The sequence below is a fragment of the Haliaeetus leucocephalus genome, unplaced genomic scaffold, assembly GCF_000737465.1.
Source record: "Haliaeetus leucocephalus isolate CR32 unplaced genomic scaffold, Haliaeetus_leucocephalus-4.0 Scaffold626, whole genome shotgun sequence".
Classification (NCBI taxonomy): Eukaryota; Metazoa; Chordata; class Aves; order Accipitriformes; family Accipitridae; genus Haliaeetus; species Haliaeetus leucocephalus.
In genome coordinates this window covers 490,943-506,633 of record NW_010973062.1, presented here as the reverse complement: position 1 = coordinate 506,633, position 15,691 = coordinate 490,943, and the positions used below count along the sequence as shown (strand labels likewise).

Here is a 15,691-nt window from a genome sequence, read left to right as displayed (position 1 = left end):
AGATTACTAATGTGTGAGTTTCTGTTCTGCACACAAGTTTACAATCTCATGGCAAATCTCAGCTGTTACAGAGGACGTGACTTATTCAAAGCATTGCCTCTCCCTGCCAGCCTCGCTTGACTCTTACCTGAGCTGGCCATTAACTGAATCGGTTTTGTTTAGATTCCAGTGTAAATGCTGTTTGTGTTTGATACAAGGAAGATAATGTACAGCTTGAGAACTTCAAGCATTTTGGCCTACATTGTCTCCCCACCTCCTCTGTTCTGGGCTGTTTCAGATACATTAGGAGAATATTGTTTGGCAGTGAAAATAGCACAGAGAAGTGAAATAGGATGATTGGGAGTGTGCTGCGTTTGCTCAGGGCTGTAGATCTTTCAGCAGTATCTAGGCCAAATCATGGGCTTCAAATGTCTTACACAGAGCTACGTGCTCTGCAAGCACAGAGCAAAACACCCACTCCAAATTCAGACAAAAAGTAGGAAATATATATATAAAAGCGCAAGGGAATTTAATAGCAACTGACCTTTGCAGACCAAAAGTCCCCTGAAAGACCTTTGTAGACCAAAGGCTACTATCAAGTGGAGCTTAGATACTTTATAAATTATATTTTCTGAATTACAGCTTTCCACCTAAACAGGCTGCAAGGGGGAGTCCAAGAGTGAAGACGTGAGGACTTCACGGGGCACATTTCACTTCTGGCACCTAGAACTGACCACGGGGTATAAGGCTGAGCTGATTCAGGTAACCACAGAGTAAAACAACCACAGAGTAACAAAATTAAGCTAAGGGTTATAGGTAGGTTGTCCATAGACAGACAAAAAAGGACAGTTGATTTCAGGGTAGAATGCTAAAACTGCTAATAGTCTTTGTGGTAATCCAGATTCACCATTTCCTGTGGTATTGCCACTGGACGTGGGGAACTGATTATGCTCTTCCTGTCTGCAGCCAATTTTTATGTATTTGCAGGCTAATTTTGTGCTTACAGTTAGTCTACTCTTCTTTAGACTAAACAGTCTTGACTCTTCCAGTCTTTCCTCATAGGTCATGTTTCGTAAACTTGAGGGATTCTAGTTGCTCTTATCTGTGTGCTCTTTCCAAGTAAGCGCTGCATCTTACTTCAAGTGTAGTACCCAAACTGGACACAGTACTGCAGCAGAGGCTTTGCATGGGCCAAGCAGAAGCCATGTCAGATCTTACAGACAAGCTATTTTTTATAAAGACTTGGGTTTTTTTGCAACACAGTACAATCTATATGTCATGCATTGCCTGATCCCGACTGAGAGGATCCTGGATACTGGACTGATCCCTGCTGGTCCATCTACACAGACCTGACAGCTGACCACAAGCTTCTGGGAATTTTTTCTGTTGAGTTTCCAGTAAGTTGTTTAGAAAGGAGAAAGTAGATAATTTGAGGCAAAGGAGGAGATAGATTATAAAAACTTAACATTACTTGAGCAACAGTACTGGGTCAGACTTAGCACTGTACTAATTTATGATCCTGTCTCTGCTAGTGGCTTAAAGGAGACAGTAAGGCTGCAAAGTTGTTGAGAGAAAAGAAAAAAAAAGGAAAGAAATCCATTTAGAATATACTGCTGTTGGTAGAACTGAGTGAAAGCAGATGTAACCCAGTGACCTTCAGACCTTGAAGTAATGTTATTTCTTTCACTGACTGAGAAAAGTGAGCAATTCCAGTGAAAAAAATCTCTGGCTCTTAAATATCACTTTGTATGACTCATGCATAATAGAAATGAGTCTTGTTTGGAAACAGACTTTTCTTCATCATTCCTTCTTCTTTTAAAGAGCTACTCAGGAGCCTTCTACACCTAAAATACATTTCTTTGCTTCCTAGTTCCTCTTCCTTGTTCAGCAGTGCTTTCCCTTCAGTATTATGAACTATAACCACCTTGCTGCAAGACTGTGTGAACTAGCGGGCACAACATGGAACTCTGTTGTGGGGGACAGATTTTTATTTGAAATGATCCAAGGTGGTAAAATTGTAAAGAACAGGTGGTTGAAAGCACTCAGGTTCCTTAAATAAGAGCTGCCACTCATTCTTTTGATTAAAATGCTAGAAGTTTTTGGAAATGATCTCATTTCTCCCAGTTGAGCAGTTAGCCTTCACTGAGATTGCGGAGAACTTGGGCCCAGTCCCTCTTGTACTAAAAGTGGTGGCTGAATTGTTACCACCAGGTCAAGGCAGTGCCTTGCACCTCACAAACTCACTCTCTGCTTTCCTAATGATCTGCTTCCATCAAGCTGTCTAATGTATTTTGGGTGGCTGTGACCTATGTATTTTGTCAAGAGCTCTGTCCCTGCCCCGTGCCCCAGCTGTTGTACACCAGACCTGCTTTCCTTGGCTGCAAGTGTTTTGCCTCCTTGCAAACTGGTCCCAGAAAAGGGGAGTGCAAGAGAAAGCCATTCCTATCTCCCTGACTCTCCTTTCACTGGCATGCATCTGCGTCTTGCACACTTAGATCTTGCTGATTGAGTGCAAATCCTACCAGCAGGCCCAGACAACCAGTCATGCCTTACTCTGCCCTGGGCTCGCCCTTATGACTCTGCAGTAACTGGGGCAATCGCCACACTGCAGCACAACTAGCTAGTGACCTTAGGAAAGGCTCAAACTTTTGCATATTATTGCAAACATAAAAATAGTTATAAAAATCTGTGGGATGTGGGGTGGTGTGGAGTATCTCTTATCAACAGGCACCACAAAAGCTCCTTCTTTTGTTTATAAGGAACTGCAGACCAGAGATGCCTGGATTTGCAGACAGGAAGGGTGAGGGGGGAAAACACCCCCACTTGTTTTCTCCTTTGAGCAACAACATTTCTCTTAACCTTAAACAAAGAAGGTAGTAAAGCCACTTGGCAAACAGACTTGTATTAAGTACCTTGGCTGGAAATGTTTATGCTTGTTCCTGTTAACACACACAGCACTCCGCTCCGTGCACGCGGAGGGGAGGGAGGGGAAGGACTCACCACCCTGTGCGGCCATCCCCCTCGCAGCCCACCGCCGCGTGTTTGGGCAGGAGTTTGCCCGCAGACAGTAACTGCTGCCTGCAGGGAGGGATGCTGCCTTCAGCTGCCTGCCTCTCCTCGTGCCTCTCTCCCTAGCCATGCTAAGCACAGCCCCTCAAGAGGGACCACCACAACCAGCTAGGGCAAGGGAGCTTCGCCGCTCGGAAGGAAGTTAGCTGAGCCATGGGTTGGGGGTGTCTGCGCCCCCAGTGAAGCCCAGGCCAAAGTATGGCTATGGCAGTGCAGGATGTCCTAGCCACGGAGACCCAGCTGGCCATCAACCCTCTGAGGGTGAGCCCTGTACCACAGTCTGGCAAGTGGCACAACCCCTTCGCTCCCTGGTATGTCCCTGCACCGAACCCCACCATCTCCAACCACGCTGCATCTCATTTGCTTTGGGGGAAGGCGGCTCTACTGTATGTGGCCTCCTGCTCCCTCAGGGGCACATATTTCCATCTGTAGATTATTTCTTTGCCTTTGACTATCCCACCTTCAACCTCAGCTGAGCTCCCTGCACCTTCTAGAAGGATGAACCCATCTCAAACATCTACACAGAGACAGCTGTAACGCGATGGTCCCTCTGCAGCCTGTGCTGTTGGACTGCAGTGTTGGCCAGAAACACAAGAGGAGCCTTGTGGTGGTCTCAGCTGGAGATGCCCTTGGGAGAAAAGTGCTGAGGGAGAAAAGCAAAGAAGATGAAGGCTGTGGGGTTGGCAGGGGATGTGCAGGGTGGCCATCCCGTGTTCACAGTGCCACAGGCAGTGACCTCCCTAGCAGAGCTCGGTGAGCAGTGGCAGCCCGTGGTGCTTGCTCAGCCTCTGGGACCGTGGGGTGAGAAGCCCTGGCTGCCATCAGCTGGCTGGGACAGCAGTGAGTCTTTTTGACTCAGCAGGAATTGACCCAAATCCCTGGCAGGGAGGAAAACAAATTTTCTGCTTTCCACTCATATCCCATCCCTGGCTGTGGTGGGTGCCCTTGTTTTAAAAGTTGAGGTCCAGGGCTCTGACTATGAGACTGGGTGGGGGACTTCTCTGCTGGTGGGGCTTTTTGGTCAGGTCGCATCACCATTTCAACAAATCCCACCTCTGGGTACACCCAATGCGGAGATTTTGTAGCCTATCAAGATGACACCCAGCTCATGAGGAAAGCTGAAGAAGCTTTTGCACTGAAAGGTCATCTTTGCAGGGAGCTTCAATCTGGACTGGGATGCACTCATGAGGATCAAAAACCCCATTGTGTGCTAGCCCTGCAGCAAGCCAGGCAAATAGGTCTGCTCAAAGGGGACCTGACCCTTGCTGTGCGCAGAGGCACAAGAGTCACTGGCACTTGAAAATGCTTAATTTCTGTGAAGAACTGAGTTTCTAGGGGCAATATTAAGTAAACATGATATTGGAGGTTTTGTAATAGCTACTGAGTAAAGCAAAACTACTTGCGGCATGAAGATGTTGAAAGGTAGTGCAAATTAAAGAAGTAAAATTGTTTATTGCATTGGTTTTGCTGGAATATAATTGTATCATCTGTTTCGTAAGGCTGATCATTTCCATTAAAAATACACTATGGAAAAGCCAGATGGCATTAATGATTGCTTAGTGAATTAAATTACCTCTTTTCCCCACTTTGTGAGATAACTACTGTTATTAACAAAAAGCGGCTGACTCAGGGCCCGGTGTGTGGTGTGATGCTTGCTTGGGATGGGATGCCAGCCTGGGGCAGCAGCTTGGGCTCATGGTGGGCTTGTAGTGGAGAAGCTGTTTATACCTGCGGAGAGTCCTGTTCTCCTGGTCACCCAATTAAACGCTGTACTGACATATGGTTAGTGAGTCACTTTCACTGTTTCTTAGTGGCTGGGGTTTGGTTTCTGCTTTTGCTGCTTACAGGATGAAATATCAATAGAAAGGCTTTTATGTGACATTGTGTTATTGTTTAGAAATTCATTTGTGAAGAAGGAAAAGGCAGTCTCCACATAACAGAAGATTTTGGCAGATTGCCATATACAGCGGAAATTTAGAACTTCTGAGCTCTCATTTCCTTTAGAAATATGAATCAGCTTGCGTTGCCCTGAATATGAGCTCAAGACACATCTTTGTGTCTGACTGGTATCTGCAGAAGAGTAGCCTCACATCTTAGCTGGATACAAAAATAATAGCAAGTATAAAAATTGGTAGAGTGGACCTGGTAGAAAACTGGTATATATTATTATGAAAGCAAATTTATGAGAATCTTCAAGTATTGAGTTTTGCTTCTCATTTTGACTGTCAGATTATGTAATTGTACTCTTTCAAATACCAGTAGAGTCTGTGTAATTAAGTTTTGGGAAAATGGGGGACTAGAAGGGAAATTTTGGAATCTAACCTAAAATAATCTTATAAAATAAGATTAATGACATATCCAGTTGATGGTGTAAGGTATTAAAATCTACCACATGGAAGTCTTGGTTTGTGGAAAACTGTTCAATAGTACAACATAAATCTTAGCTCAGGATGTGGAATTTAAAAATTCTGTCTTTAAGCTGATTAATCCTGAGGACTTGTTTTACTAGAGCTTGGCTAATTACCTCCAGACTAACATATGTTTTCTTTAGAAAAGTTAACACAGTAAAAAAGAAACATAACTGTAAAACGACTGTTGGGCATGGTCTTTAGAAGTCTTCAATGCCTCTGCTTTTTTAACTGTTTCAGATCCTTTTTGAGAAATTTAAAGGGCAAAAATCTGGGTGACCAATACAAGGTATTTAATGTGAGAGATGAAGGAAATATTCTCAGGAGACTTTGCATGTGCCTGAATTTCAATATGTGCTTTGCTTAATTAAGACCATAAATGTTTAAGTTCTAGACTTTTTAATATTTGGGCAGGCAACAGTGTCTCCCATCATCCCATAAGAGGTCATTGTAGGGGCAGAACAAGAATCTGGCTTTTCAGCTTTCTCTCCAGGCCAGCACTTTTGCTCATCCCCCTGTCAGTCCTGCACTGGGCATGAAGTAGATATAAGGCCATCTTGTTGTACGGGCCCATACTATTTAGCCATCATCCTTGTTCTTGAGTGACCTCAGCTAGCTAAATGCCAGTTCGTAGGGTCTACACTAACAGATTCGGGTAGATGCCTGCTCAGTGTTGTTGGTTTTCTGTGCCACCTCATCAAGTGACTCTTTTTATCATCTCTTGTTCTGTTTCCTTTGACCCTGGTTTCATACATTTCTGTTCATTGCTCTCTGACAAAAAGCATCCCTTGGAACAGAAGGACTTTACTGGTTTCTTATTAACAGTGAAACTAATGAAGATTTGAATGCTTGGCTTTGTGACTTTAATTTTGTTTTAAATATATGTGTGTTTTAAAAACAGAAAAGTAATAAAATCCAAGGAGATTTTAATGACACAAAACCATTATTAAATCCTGAATACCATCAAAAGGGAGGCGCTGCTTCTTCACTTCAGTAGTGAAATGTCACCAGAATTGCCGCTTTTCTTGCCAGGTACCCCACTGCCAGGCCTGTCCATCTCATACATTCAGCTTGGGACCCTTCTCAGCTGCCCAGCTTCCAGGTCTCTCCCTCACCTCCTGCATCCATGGCTGCTCACCCCCATGTTAAGATCATTTGGTCAGCAGGTCCATGAGCTGCTGCACGGCTCTGCTGAGCAAATGGTGCCATGGACTGAGAGTCATAGAGTGGGAAAAGAAAGTGCCCTTGCATATAACAAAGCCCTGCTTTAAGGCACAACCGTCTGAGCTGATGTGCTCTCTCCTGTGGTAGGAAATGCATCCCTGGAGAGGAAAGCCATGCAGGAGCCCTGGGCTTCAATGTTCAGTCCGTAGAGAGAAGATTGAGTGGATTGCAGGCATCTGCCAGGCACAGCCAGAGGTCCCTCACAGTACTGGCACCAGGAATAAAGGAATAAAAAATGAAGGAATAAAGCAATAAAGTGCCCTGAAGAAGTGGGAACCCAAAGCCCTCAGTAACACCCCTGGTAACATCCCTGCTCCAAGCATCTGATCTCATTTAAATCAGGGTAACATCCAAGACGATACATCAGTCAGCCTCTAAACTACCAGAGAGTCCCATGGCACCCACTCCAGAGAAGGCTTATAAGGACAGCCAGACACTGTAAGACTTGATGCATGTGGGGTATGGAGAGGAATCCCATGTGCACAGCTCTATTAAAATGGCTGCGCTTATCTGGCATCTGGCTTGACATTGCAAAACTCTGTGTAAGTACAATGAGACATAGAATAACACCTGGATTGAGGGATTTAATACCCCAATTGTCTGTGTAGCGATTTGTTTTCTCTACCAAATTGGCCCTTAAGGCACACTTGCCCAGCCAACTCCATATGGTATCCACAGCAGAGATTTTTATGTACACATATTTATTTCTCTACAGTTTCTCATCTCATGATCTACATGGGCTACACTCATTCCCCCATACCCATTCCCAAGCCATTTGCTGCTCAGCCTCTCTCTTCCCCCTTGCACCACTCCCTGAAAATGTCATATGTGTTAGAAGGCTATAGATTTAAAATCTTAAATCTCAGCAGTGTGAATTCCAAAATCATCAGCTTTAATGATTTGTACGTCAGTCTCCTTCTCTCACCCATCCGCCTTCCACAGCTGTTTTTGCCAGGTCTCCTCTCCCCTCCTGCCGCAGGGACTTGTAAAAATGAAATGGGTTATATCTCTGTAACTTTGAATGAAGCTCTAGTTGTAGCACGACTGCTAAAAAGATTACAAGAGGTATGTTGGCCTTCGGCTCCTCAGCGCACGCTACAGGGAAGCTCCCCTCACCCACCTCAGCGCTCACAAGGCAGACCAGGGTACAAAACCTGTTTGAACAGAGGTATTTTAAGATATTGGCTGCATACCAATTGCTGCTGAGTCTATTCATTTTGCAGTACACTCTCTGCTGCTATGTAGGAGTAATCAAAGAAAGCTAAAAGCAAAGCAGAGATAACAATCTATCCTGGCATATTAGAAGATGAAAGAGCTTTGTTATTAATGCCCCAATAACAAGCTTTGCATTCCCATCCCTGCACCAGCTGCATGGGAACCACACTAGCAAATAGCAGCACTTTGCACCTTCCAGGTTTCCTCACTGATTTTCTGCAAATGAAGACCACCTCTGGGGGATTGTCCACCAGGCAAAAATATGTAAGGATGACTGAAGAGAAGCACAAGCAGCGTTGCTCTTGTCCTGGTCTTGACAAAAGTGAAAAAGATCTCAGCACTGTAACCTCTGTCCTTGTACAGAGATGGGAAGACAGAAGGCTTATAGCACAAAAAGAGGATTGCAGAGATGCTGTCAAATTGCCAGGTGTAAACAACAGCTAAAAACGAGGGCTGGTCTGCAATGCCTTATGTTTTCCTGGAATCCTGCAGATTCTAAAGCAGTGTCGGAGTCTGCCCTTTGTAACCTGCCATCAGCTTCTCCTCCAAAACTGGCAGCTGTCTGTGAAAGCCTCCACCATCAGTGTTTTCCAGCTGGCCCCGTGCAGTCTAGTCCTGCAGTTCTTGGACTCCCTTTGTGTATCTTTGTGGCTGCAGACCCCCCAGTAGGCACACCTCTTTCCAGTCTGCCCCATAGCTCTGGACTATTCTGGTTCAAGTAATTGGCCAGAGCCAGACAGTCTTCATAGTAAATAGCAGTAAATAGTGATTCATTGTGGTTTAGATTCATGAATTTTCAGAGCTTATAGATTAAAATCTTGGAAACACAGAGCTTGAAGAGAAAACAAAATTTGGCAGCAGGATTCCTTGTGAACCACTTCAAAATCTCTAACCTATGTTTCAGCTCTGAGATCCAAAAATCCAGGCTTCACAGAGTTGTCCTGCCTCTTAGGGGATTCCAGGGCTCTGGATGCTTCCTCTGGAACTTACCTTCCCCACGGAAGCCCTGGGTTTTGCTCTGGATCTACTGCAAATCTGCTGCTGGAGCTCCCTGGGGCAAAGTCTCTTGGATACTTGGGAGTTAGCCCCCTCCTTCATTTCATATCTGCTCTGCCAGGGGCTGCTAGATCAAACATGGATCTCTGCTTTGTGAATGGCTCTGCTGCATATGAATTAATTCCTTCCCTTACTTGAAGGCACCCTAATGAGACCCGTCATGTCTCAGACTAACTCGTCCCTAGACTGAACTGTTTCATTTACTTTCTTCTTTCACTTTCAGGGTGGGAGGAGGGGAGAGGGTGGCAATAATATACAATATAACAGATTCCAAAAACATTTGCTCTATGTTGTCATGATGTCTCATGACCTTAGTGCATTACCAGCTTCCTCTAGGGACCAAACATGCATTTCAGGCTATCTTGTTTGAGCGGAGGGCAGACCTAGTCACCTAATGTCAGAACAGAGGCCATGAGCTTGGAAAGAGGCATGCTACAATGGAAAGGCAAACTGTGAGAGTGGAGATCCTTTCATTCTCAAGATTTAACAGCCTATTTCTCTGCATACATAGAAGTCCCAGTGCTGGAATCAGCAATTCGATCAGTCCAAACAGTGACCTTCTGCCTGCTGAGAAATGGAGAGTACTTTGGAATCGAGCCATAAAACTCTGAGAGGAATTCTGGCCACGTCTCGTGGTCACCATTCCCAAATGTGCACAATTGATCCTAGTGTATAATTCTTTTTATACTGATGCAACTTTGCCAATGCCGGTTTGACTTTGCTTTTCTAAATCAGCGAATGGATATTGTGCTCATTGGGCAGAACAACTTAACGGAGGGGTGGCTCAGTCTGCCGAACACAAATCAGCCATACCTCCCTTCAGTTAGCACTTTTCCTGGAAGGATTTCGTTGCTACAGGAGAGTCCTTAGACATGGTTATCCTCTAATATCGGACCCTCCTGACTCTGTCCCTTTGACCGCCCGAAGTATCCCTCAGCAGAGTCCTCTGTGGCTGGCCATCAGCCTGAAGAAAACCTCCCCGACGGATTCCTCCCTTCCCGCTGACGGCCGCAAGCCGTTCACCGGCTGACAGCCCAGCCCTCTCCCCTTTTGTCCTCCCAAAAGCACGCTCTGCTGCTGCTTTGCCGTGGCCCTGGGTGCAGTTAAACCTCTCCTCTCCTGTGGCCACTCACCCGGGGGAAGCCGGGGGCGAGCTACTGCCTGGCCAGGACCGGAGCGATCTTGTTGCCCCCACGCCGGCGGCGCTCGCCCGGGGCCGAGCCTGCAGCACCATGGAGAGAGGAGCGGGCAGGGAGCGGGCAGGGAGCGGGCAGGGAGCGGGCAGGGAGCGGGCAGGGAGCGGGCAGGGCACCTCCTCCTGCCCCCCCAGCCCCATGTAACCCCGCTTGCGAGGTGTACGGAGCCGTGGCGTTGGCCGCTGGGGGATCGAGCGCCGAGTTCCCTCCTCACAGGCGCGGGAGAAGGCTGGTTTTGGCTGCCACGCCGTTGTCGACGGGCAGCAATCAAATGGATGGCGTGTTTTGCCTGGCGGTAAGTTTCTGTCTAGTGAGGGGAACTCTCGTCAGTCCTTCCTGGGTAGACTGTCCCCTTCCCCTTTCCTCTGGGAAAATTGCTGGTGTCGCCCTGAAGTGAGGCTGGAATTGCTCTCCACAGCCCGATGGACTCAAATGGTGTTTGACTATGCAAGGCGGTTCTGGGTACAGGTGCTGCAGTAGCAGTCCCCTTGTTTCAGCTTCCTTCCACCCCTTAGCTGCATTACAGCGGCACCTTCGTGAAACGGCAGCTCTGAATCTGTCTGCTGACGCGACCCAGAACGCCTGGGCATTGCCCCTTCCATATTGGCTACCATCAGGATAGCACTACTTGCCCCACCTGGCTCCATCAAACAGGCACTAGCAAGACTAAGAGATGCCAGCAGGAGATCTGAGGCTCAAGCAAGCAAAGGTTCAAGGAAGAATATTTCTTCTACTTTCTGGTATACCTCCCTGATGCCTGGCATGGAAAACCAGAGAGCGCAGAGGAGTCACAAAACAGCGCCGTAGGCTAGGCATGCCAAATGCTGAACTAATTGTTTGAAGAAGCCTAGTAGCTGCCTTGACTGACTAGGGGAGTGTCATAGGAGAGGGACGTGGGCATAATTCAGTTTACTAGTTACACTTCTGTATTTTATGTGAACAAAACAGCTCTCTGTAGCATCATCAAAAGCAAAATATCTAAATAAAGTGTCTAAGCAGTGGTAGACAACTAAAAGCTAGTTGTCAAATCTGGATAATTCTGGGATTGTAAGAATTCAAGATGATAAACATGAGAGGAATGAGAAGAGAGGTAACTACTGCCTGTGGAGCACTGAGGAGTTAGCAGGAGACAGGATGGGTGGAAAGTCTGCCATAAAAAGTCAGTATCTTTCTGGAGTCCATGGCAGCTCTGACTCCAGTGGACTCAGGAGCTTTAGTTCCCAGGCTCACCCTTTGAAGGGTCTTTGTGGGTCTTTCTTACTGATAAGGACTGAGAGGTTAATCAGAGGTTACTGGTTTTGCTAAACAATATTGTCTCTCTGCTAGTTTTAATTTCTAGCATTTATTGACTGTGTGAGTTTATGCCTGTGGGTAATGGTCCTTGGTTTTTATCATGTAATTTCCATCAGTATATCTGGTGCATTGATAATCATAACCAAGTTAACTGAAGAGACAATGTTCCCAGATAATATTTAGCTTGAAGCTTGCTGTATTTGTGTCAGATCTTATGAATGACTTCGTTGCGTACTTCTCCCAAAGCAGTTGATTTAATAAAAGATATTGCTTCTTCTCACAAACATTGCCTTAAATGACTGTAGCTACAACACTATTACTATTCATGCTACAGTAAATACGTCGTACCCCTCCAGGACCTTTCACCGAATGTTTCAGTCACTGCGGTGGAGCACACTGTGGCTGTACACGTACATTTGGCAACAGCCCAGCTAGCTTGGATACGGTTAGCAGTGTGGCCATGCTAACGCAGACTTCCAGAAACATGAACCCCTCAAGATCTCTAGGTGGGCTGGGTTGTAGAAACTGAGCTCTTATTGCCTTGGATATGCTCCTATCAGCACAACTAGTCCTTTAGCTGAAAGTCAGTTCTGGTAAATACCTACCTACTGCCTATGACCACAGCATAATCCTGCTCAAAGAAAGACCTCTGGAGTCTGGTTTTTGTTTACTGTGATTTAAATAGGAAAAAAAATCTTAAAACGTCATAGAGCTTATGTAGAAGCCTCTCCCGAAAAATCCTCCCAAAAGTACAATCAAAACTTTAATGATCAAATGAATCTGCTTTGAAGTAGAAGTGACTTATGTTATTTACTGCTAATAGTTTCTGTGGGGTAACCTGAAGGCAGATAGGTAGGAATGAAGTGAGGAACTTGTGTAACAGAGTTATCTTTGGCTATAGGACAAATTGCAAATAGATTCCATAAAATCATAAATGTGCAGAAGAAAAAGATATATTGCCAGCACACCCTGACATCAGTATGCCAATAATGATGACATATTGAAGCTCTGAGGACAGAGCTTCTTTAATCTGAGCGTTTTATTGTTTTACAATGTAGGACGGAGTGAGAGTGCAAAGCTCTTTCCCTGTTGAACTCTTGTTTTCCTTGGATTACCAGGAGTTTATGTTTAGCAGGTTTTCCAAACAAAATACCTCACTCTTTCCCAGTCGCGTTTAGGCTACGTGTAACATTACCCTTTGCTGGTACGTGCACTGGCAGGTTAAAATTAGACTTCCTAAATGTCAGGACAGCAGCTTGCTACTCTCTTACTTCAATAAGAGCATGCTACTTTAATTTGTTGTGAATTTCTTGTCTATGTTACTCTAAACAGCAAATAAGCAGAATCTTACTCAGATGCTTAAGTATATATTTAAAGGATGCACACATAATGACACGTATTCTGTTTATTCAAGTTTCAATCTGCCAGTGATCAAAATAATATAACAATACAAAGTGGCAAATAGATTACAGCTTATTATTCTGGAAGCAGCTTTTGTACTATGACTAATAGCAATAATGGTAGTTTCTAGTTACTGAGGTACTTTGCATTGCTTTAAACAAATTTGATCATATGTGCCTGAGGAGAAGAGTTGTTGTTTTTTTTCTTTAAATCTCAGCAGAAATAATGCATAAATGGTTATTTGCAAAGATACAAGATTCACTTTTAAATTGTACGTGTGAGTTTCTATGTCTTTTAAATAATTTTTGATGAACAGCGTTCTTTAAAAGAGGTAAAACTATTTTTATCCATTCATGTCCCTCATGTGTGATTTGTGATGGTTTGGAGCAGGGCATGATAAAATGTGTACAAAAATGACGCTGAGTTTTATCTCAAAATCCTCTGTACGTGTAAGCATCGATCTGTATGTCCCAGCACACAGGCTGATGTGGCAGTGGCATGAGAAGCAAGGAAAGGTACAGATCTGTAACATCCCCGTGTTTCCATGTTTCCACGTGTGTGCAAGGGGTGTGTGTGTCTATGACCCTGTTTATGTAATGTGGTAACAACTGTGCAACAGTACATTTTATGTCTCGTTCAGCCACTGGCTGTTAATATCTTAGAATTGTGCTTCTTTCTGGTCTCATAAAAGCTTTGGAAGACTGGTTGTGTCTAGCCTGGATTTATTTTCTGGTTCCCTAAAATACCAGTGTCATAATCCATTTTTTCCTGCTCTAGCCTGACTCCATCTTGCTTGTGTGCTGCCCACATCCAGGAGAGAGCAGTCCTTCTGCCCTTGCCCTCATGAGTACTTATACACAGTTTCACTGAAAACACTCTCTTGCCTATTGTCTCAAAGCTTAACAGCAAATAGAAACCAAACCTCTACATTTACTGCTTTACATACAGAGCAAAACAGAAAACACATTGCGTAGTAAACTTTTAGTTAGTCCGTGCCTCTGAGAAAACCTTTTCCTGATATAAGGCAAGAAGACCCCATTTGTTTTTATGCTCTGATAGATGGCTTCCAAATCCAACGCTTTCCATTAAAATGGACATTCTGAAACAGCACACCTTTGATCTTTAAATTTAAAATATTAGCCTGTGATACAGCAAGTATATACACGCACACTTAATTCCCAACATATGTATATTTGCATAGTATTTGTGGACGCGGTTCTTTGCTATCTCATTTCCTTAGACACTAAAAAGAGTACCTATAGCTGTCACAGACCCTGCTATCTTTCCTCCTTTCCCCATCCAGCAAGTAGGACGCTTATTTTTGCATGGAAATTAGAGCTGGAAGACAGTTTAATCCATCTCTCTGCTAACAGTGGTTTGTTACTGATAGTGTACTTACTGGAACTTTGTCCAGTATACTTATCGCATATTACTAACCACAGAGTAGAGCTTACTGTCTTTCTTGGAATACATATCATTCGTACAAAGTTGTTTCTGAAATTCTGCCTACAATATCCTTTACTTATATTCATCACAATGCTTTAATCATAATCTCTTGCACAAGCCAAAATAATCTTTTTCTCCTCAGGCTCACATCTTGCAATACACATAGCTCTCCATGTGTTCCAGTTAAATTACACTTACTTACCTTCTACTTTGAAGATAGTAAGGTGAGGTCTGCAGTGAAAAGCACCCAGTGCGTTGCCGGCACAGTTCATCCAAAGACCCTGGAAAACCCAGGTTGCAGTGATAACAGATGATGCTCGACTAGTGACTTTCCACTCATTCGATGCAGTAGCAGCAATAGCAGCTCCCAGCCCACAGAAGCAAAATATGAAAGCTATAATCTGTATTCCTAGCATGTTTCTCTGTAACCCAGGGACTTAGTAATGCCACTGTGTGGAGAGAAAAGTACTTTAGTCATGTGAGTAAGCAAAAAGGCATAACATAAGCAAATTATACTTGAACAAGTTCAGTAACACTTGCTACAGAAAGTTAATGTGGCTGAAAGAAATTGTCATGCTTGAGTGATTTAAGAAAGGCCCTAGGCATTACAAATGTTTAGAAAGAAAGTCAAGGTACAACTTTATCTGAGCTAATTACTAGTACTTACTTACTAATTTATAATTGCAAAAATTAATTGAAATGTTTTCATATTTTTTTCAATTAAGGTATTCCAGTTAATGCTTAATTTTTAGTTAATTGGAAACTTACAACCATTGCATCTAGCAAAATAAGTTCAGAGTCCAAACTCAGCGCTATTTAACAGATTACCATAACATTTTAGAAGGATCACACAACACTGGAAAATAAATTTTTAAAAGCCTGTGAAATTAATTCAGCCATAACTAGTCACCATACCAGCAGCTCTAAAACAGTAGCATCTTGGAGGCAGTGTCTCTGGATGTATTTGTAGAATAGCAAATCTAGAACAACAACAGAAACAGCAAGTGGTGCCTGAGCAGTGATGCAGCTGCAGTAGTCAGCAGAATAAACCTTGTGTAGCCCCCATTGAGACTTCTTCTTTGGTCAGTGTAGAAAACTTATTGCTTTTTATGGTGTGCTCTGCATGATGAACACAGCCCAGAAACGTCTGTCCCGCCAGTGACTGAGCTCCTGCAACCCCATGCCATGAAAAACCCTCAAAGAATATCATTGAGTTAATAAAATGCTATCTTTGAAGTAGTAGGCACTGACAGCACCACACTGAAACAGCTCTTCTACTTCCAGTTCCTGAATGTACTATCATTACTGGTGTGGAACCTACACATGGTTTTGCAGACGTGTGTGGCCTTCACTTTTTTAAGATGCCAGCTTCCAGCTTTATTCATGCAACTCCTCATTCTCTGG

At 44.2% G+C, this 15,691-nt stretch overlaps 1 protein-coding gene across 1 annotated transcript in view; it reads right to left on the bottom strand.

Moving 5' to 3' along the window:
- The window catches only part of CLDN10 (claudin 10), a 57,516-nt gene extending 42,940 nt beyond the window's left edge, over positions 1–14,576 (bottom strand). The window contains exon 1 of the mRNA XM_010578279.1: positions 14,490–14,576. Within this exon, the coding sequence (XP_010576581.1) occupies positions 14,490–14,559 (70 nt within the window). The 5' untranslated portion in view covers positions 14,560–14,576. The remainder of the gene's footprint in view (positions 1–14,489) is intronic.
- Positions 14,577–15,691: the final 1,115 nt, after the last annotated feature.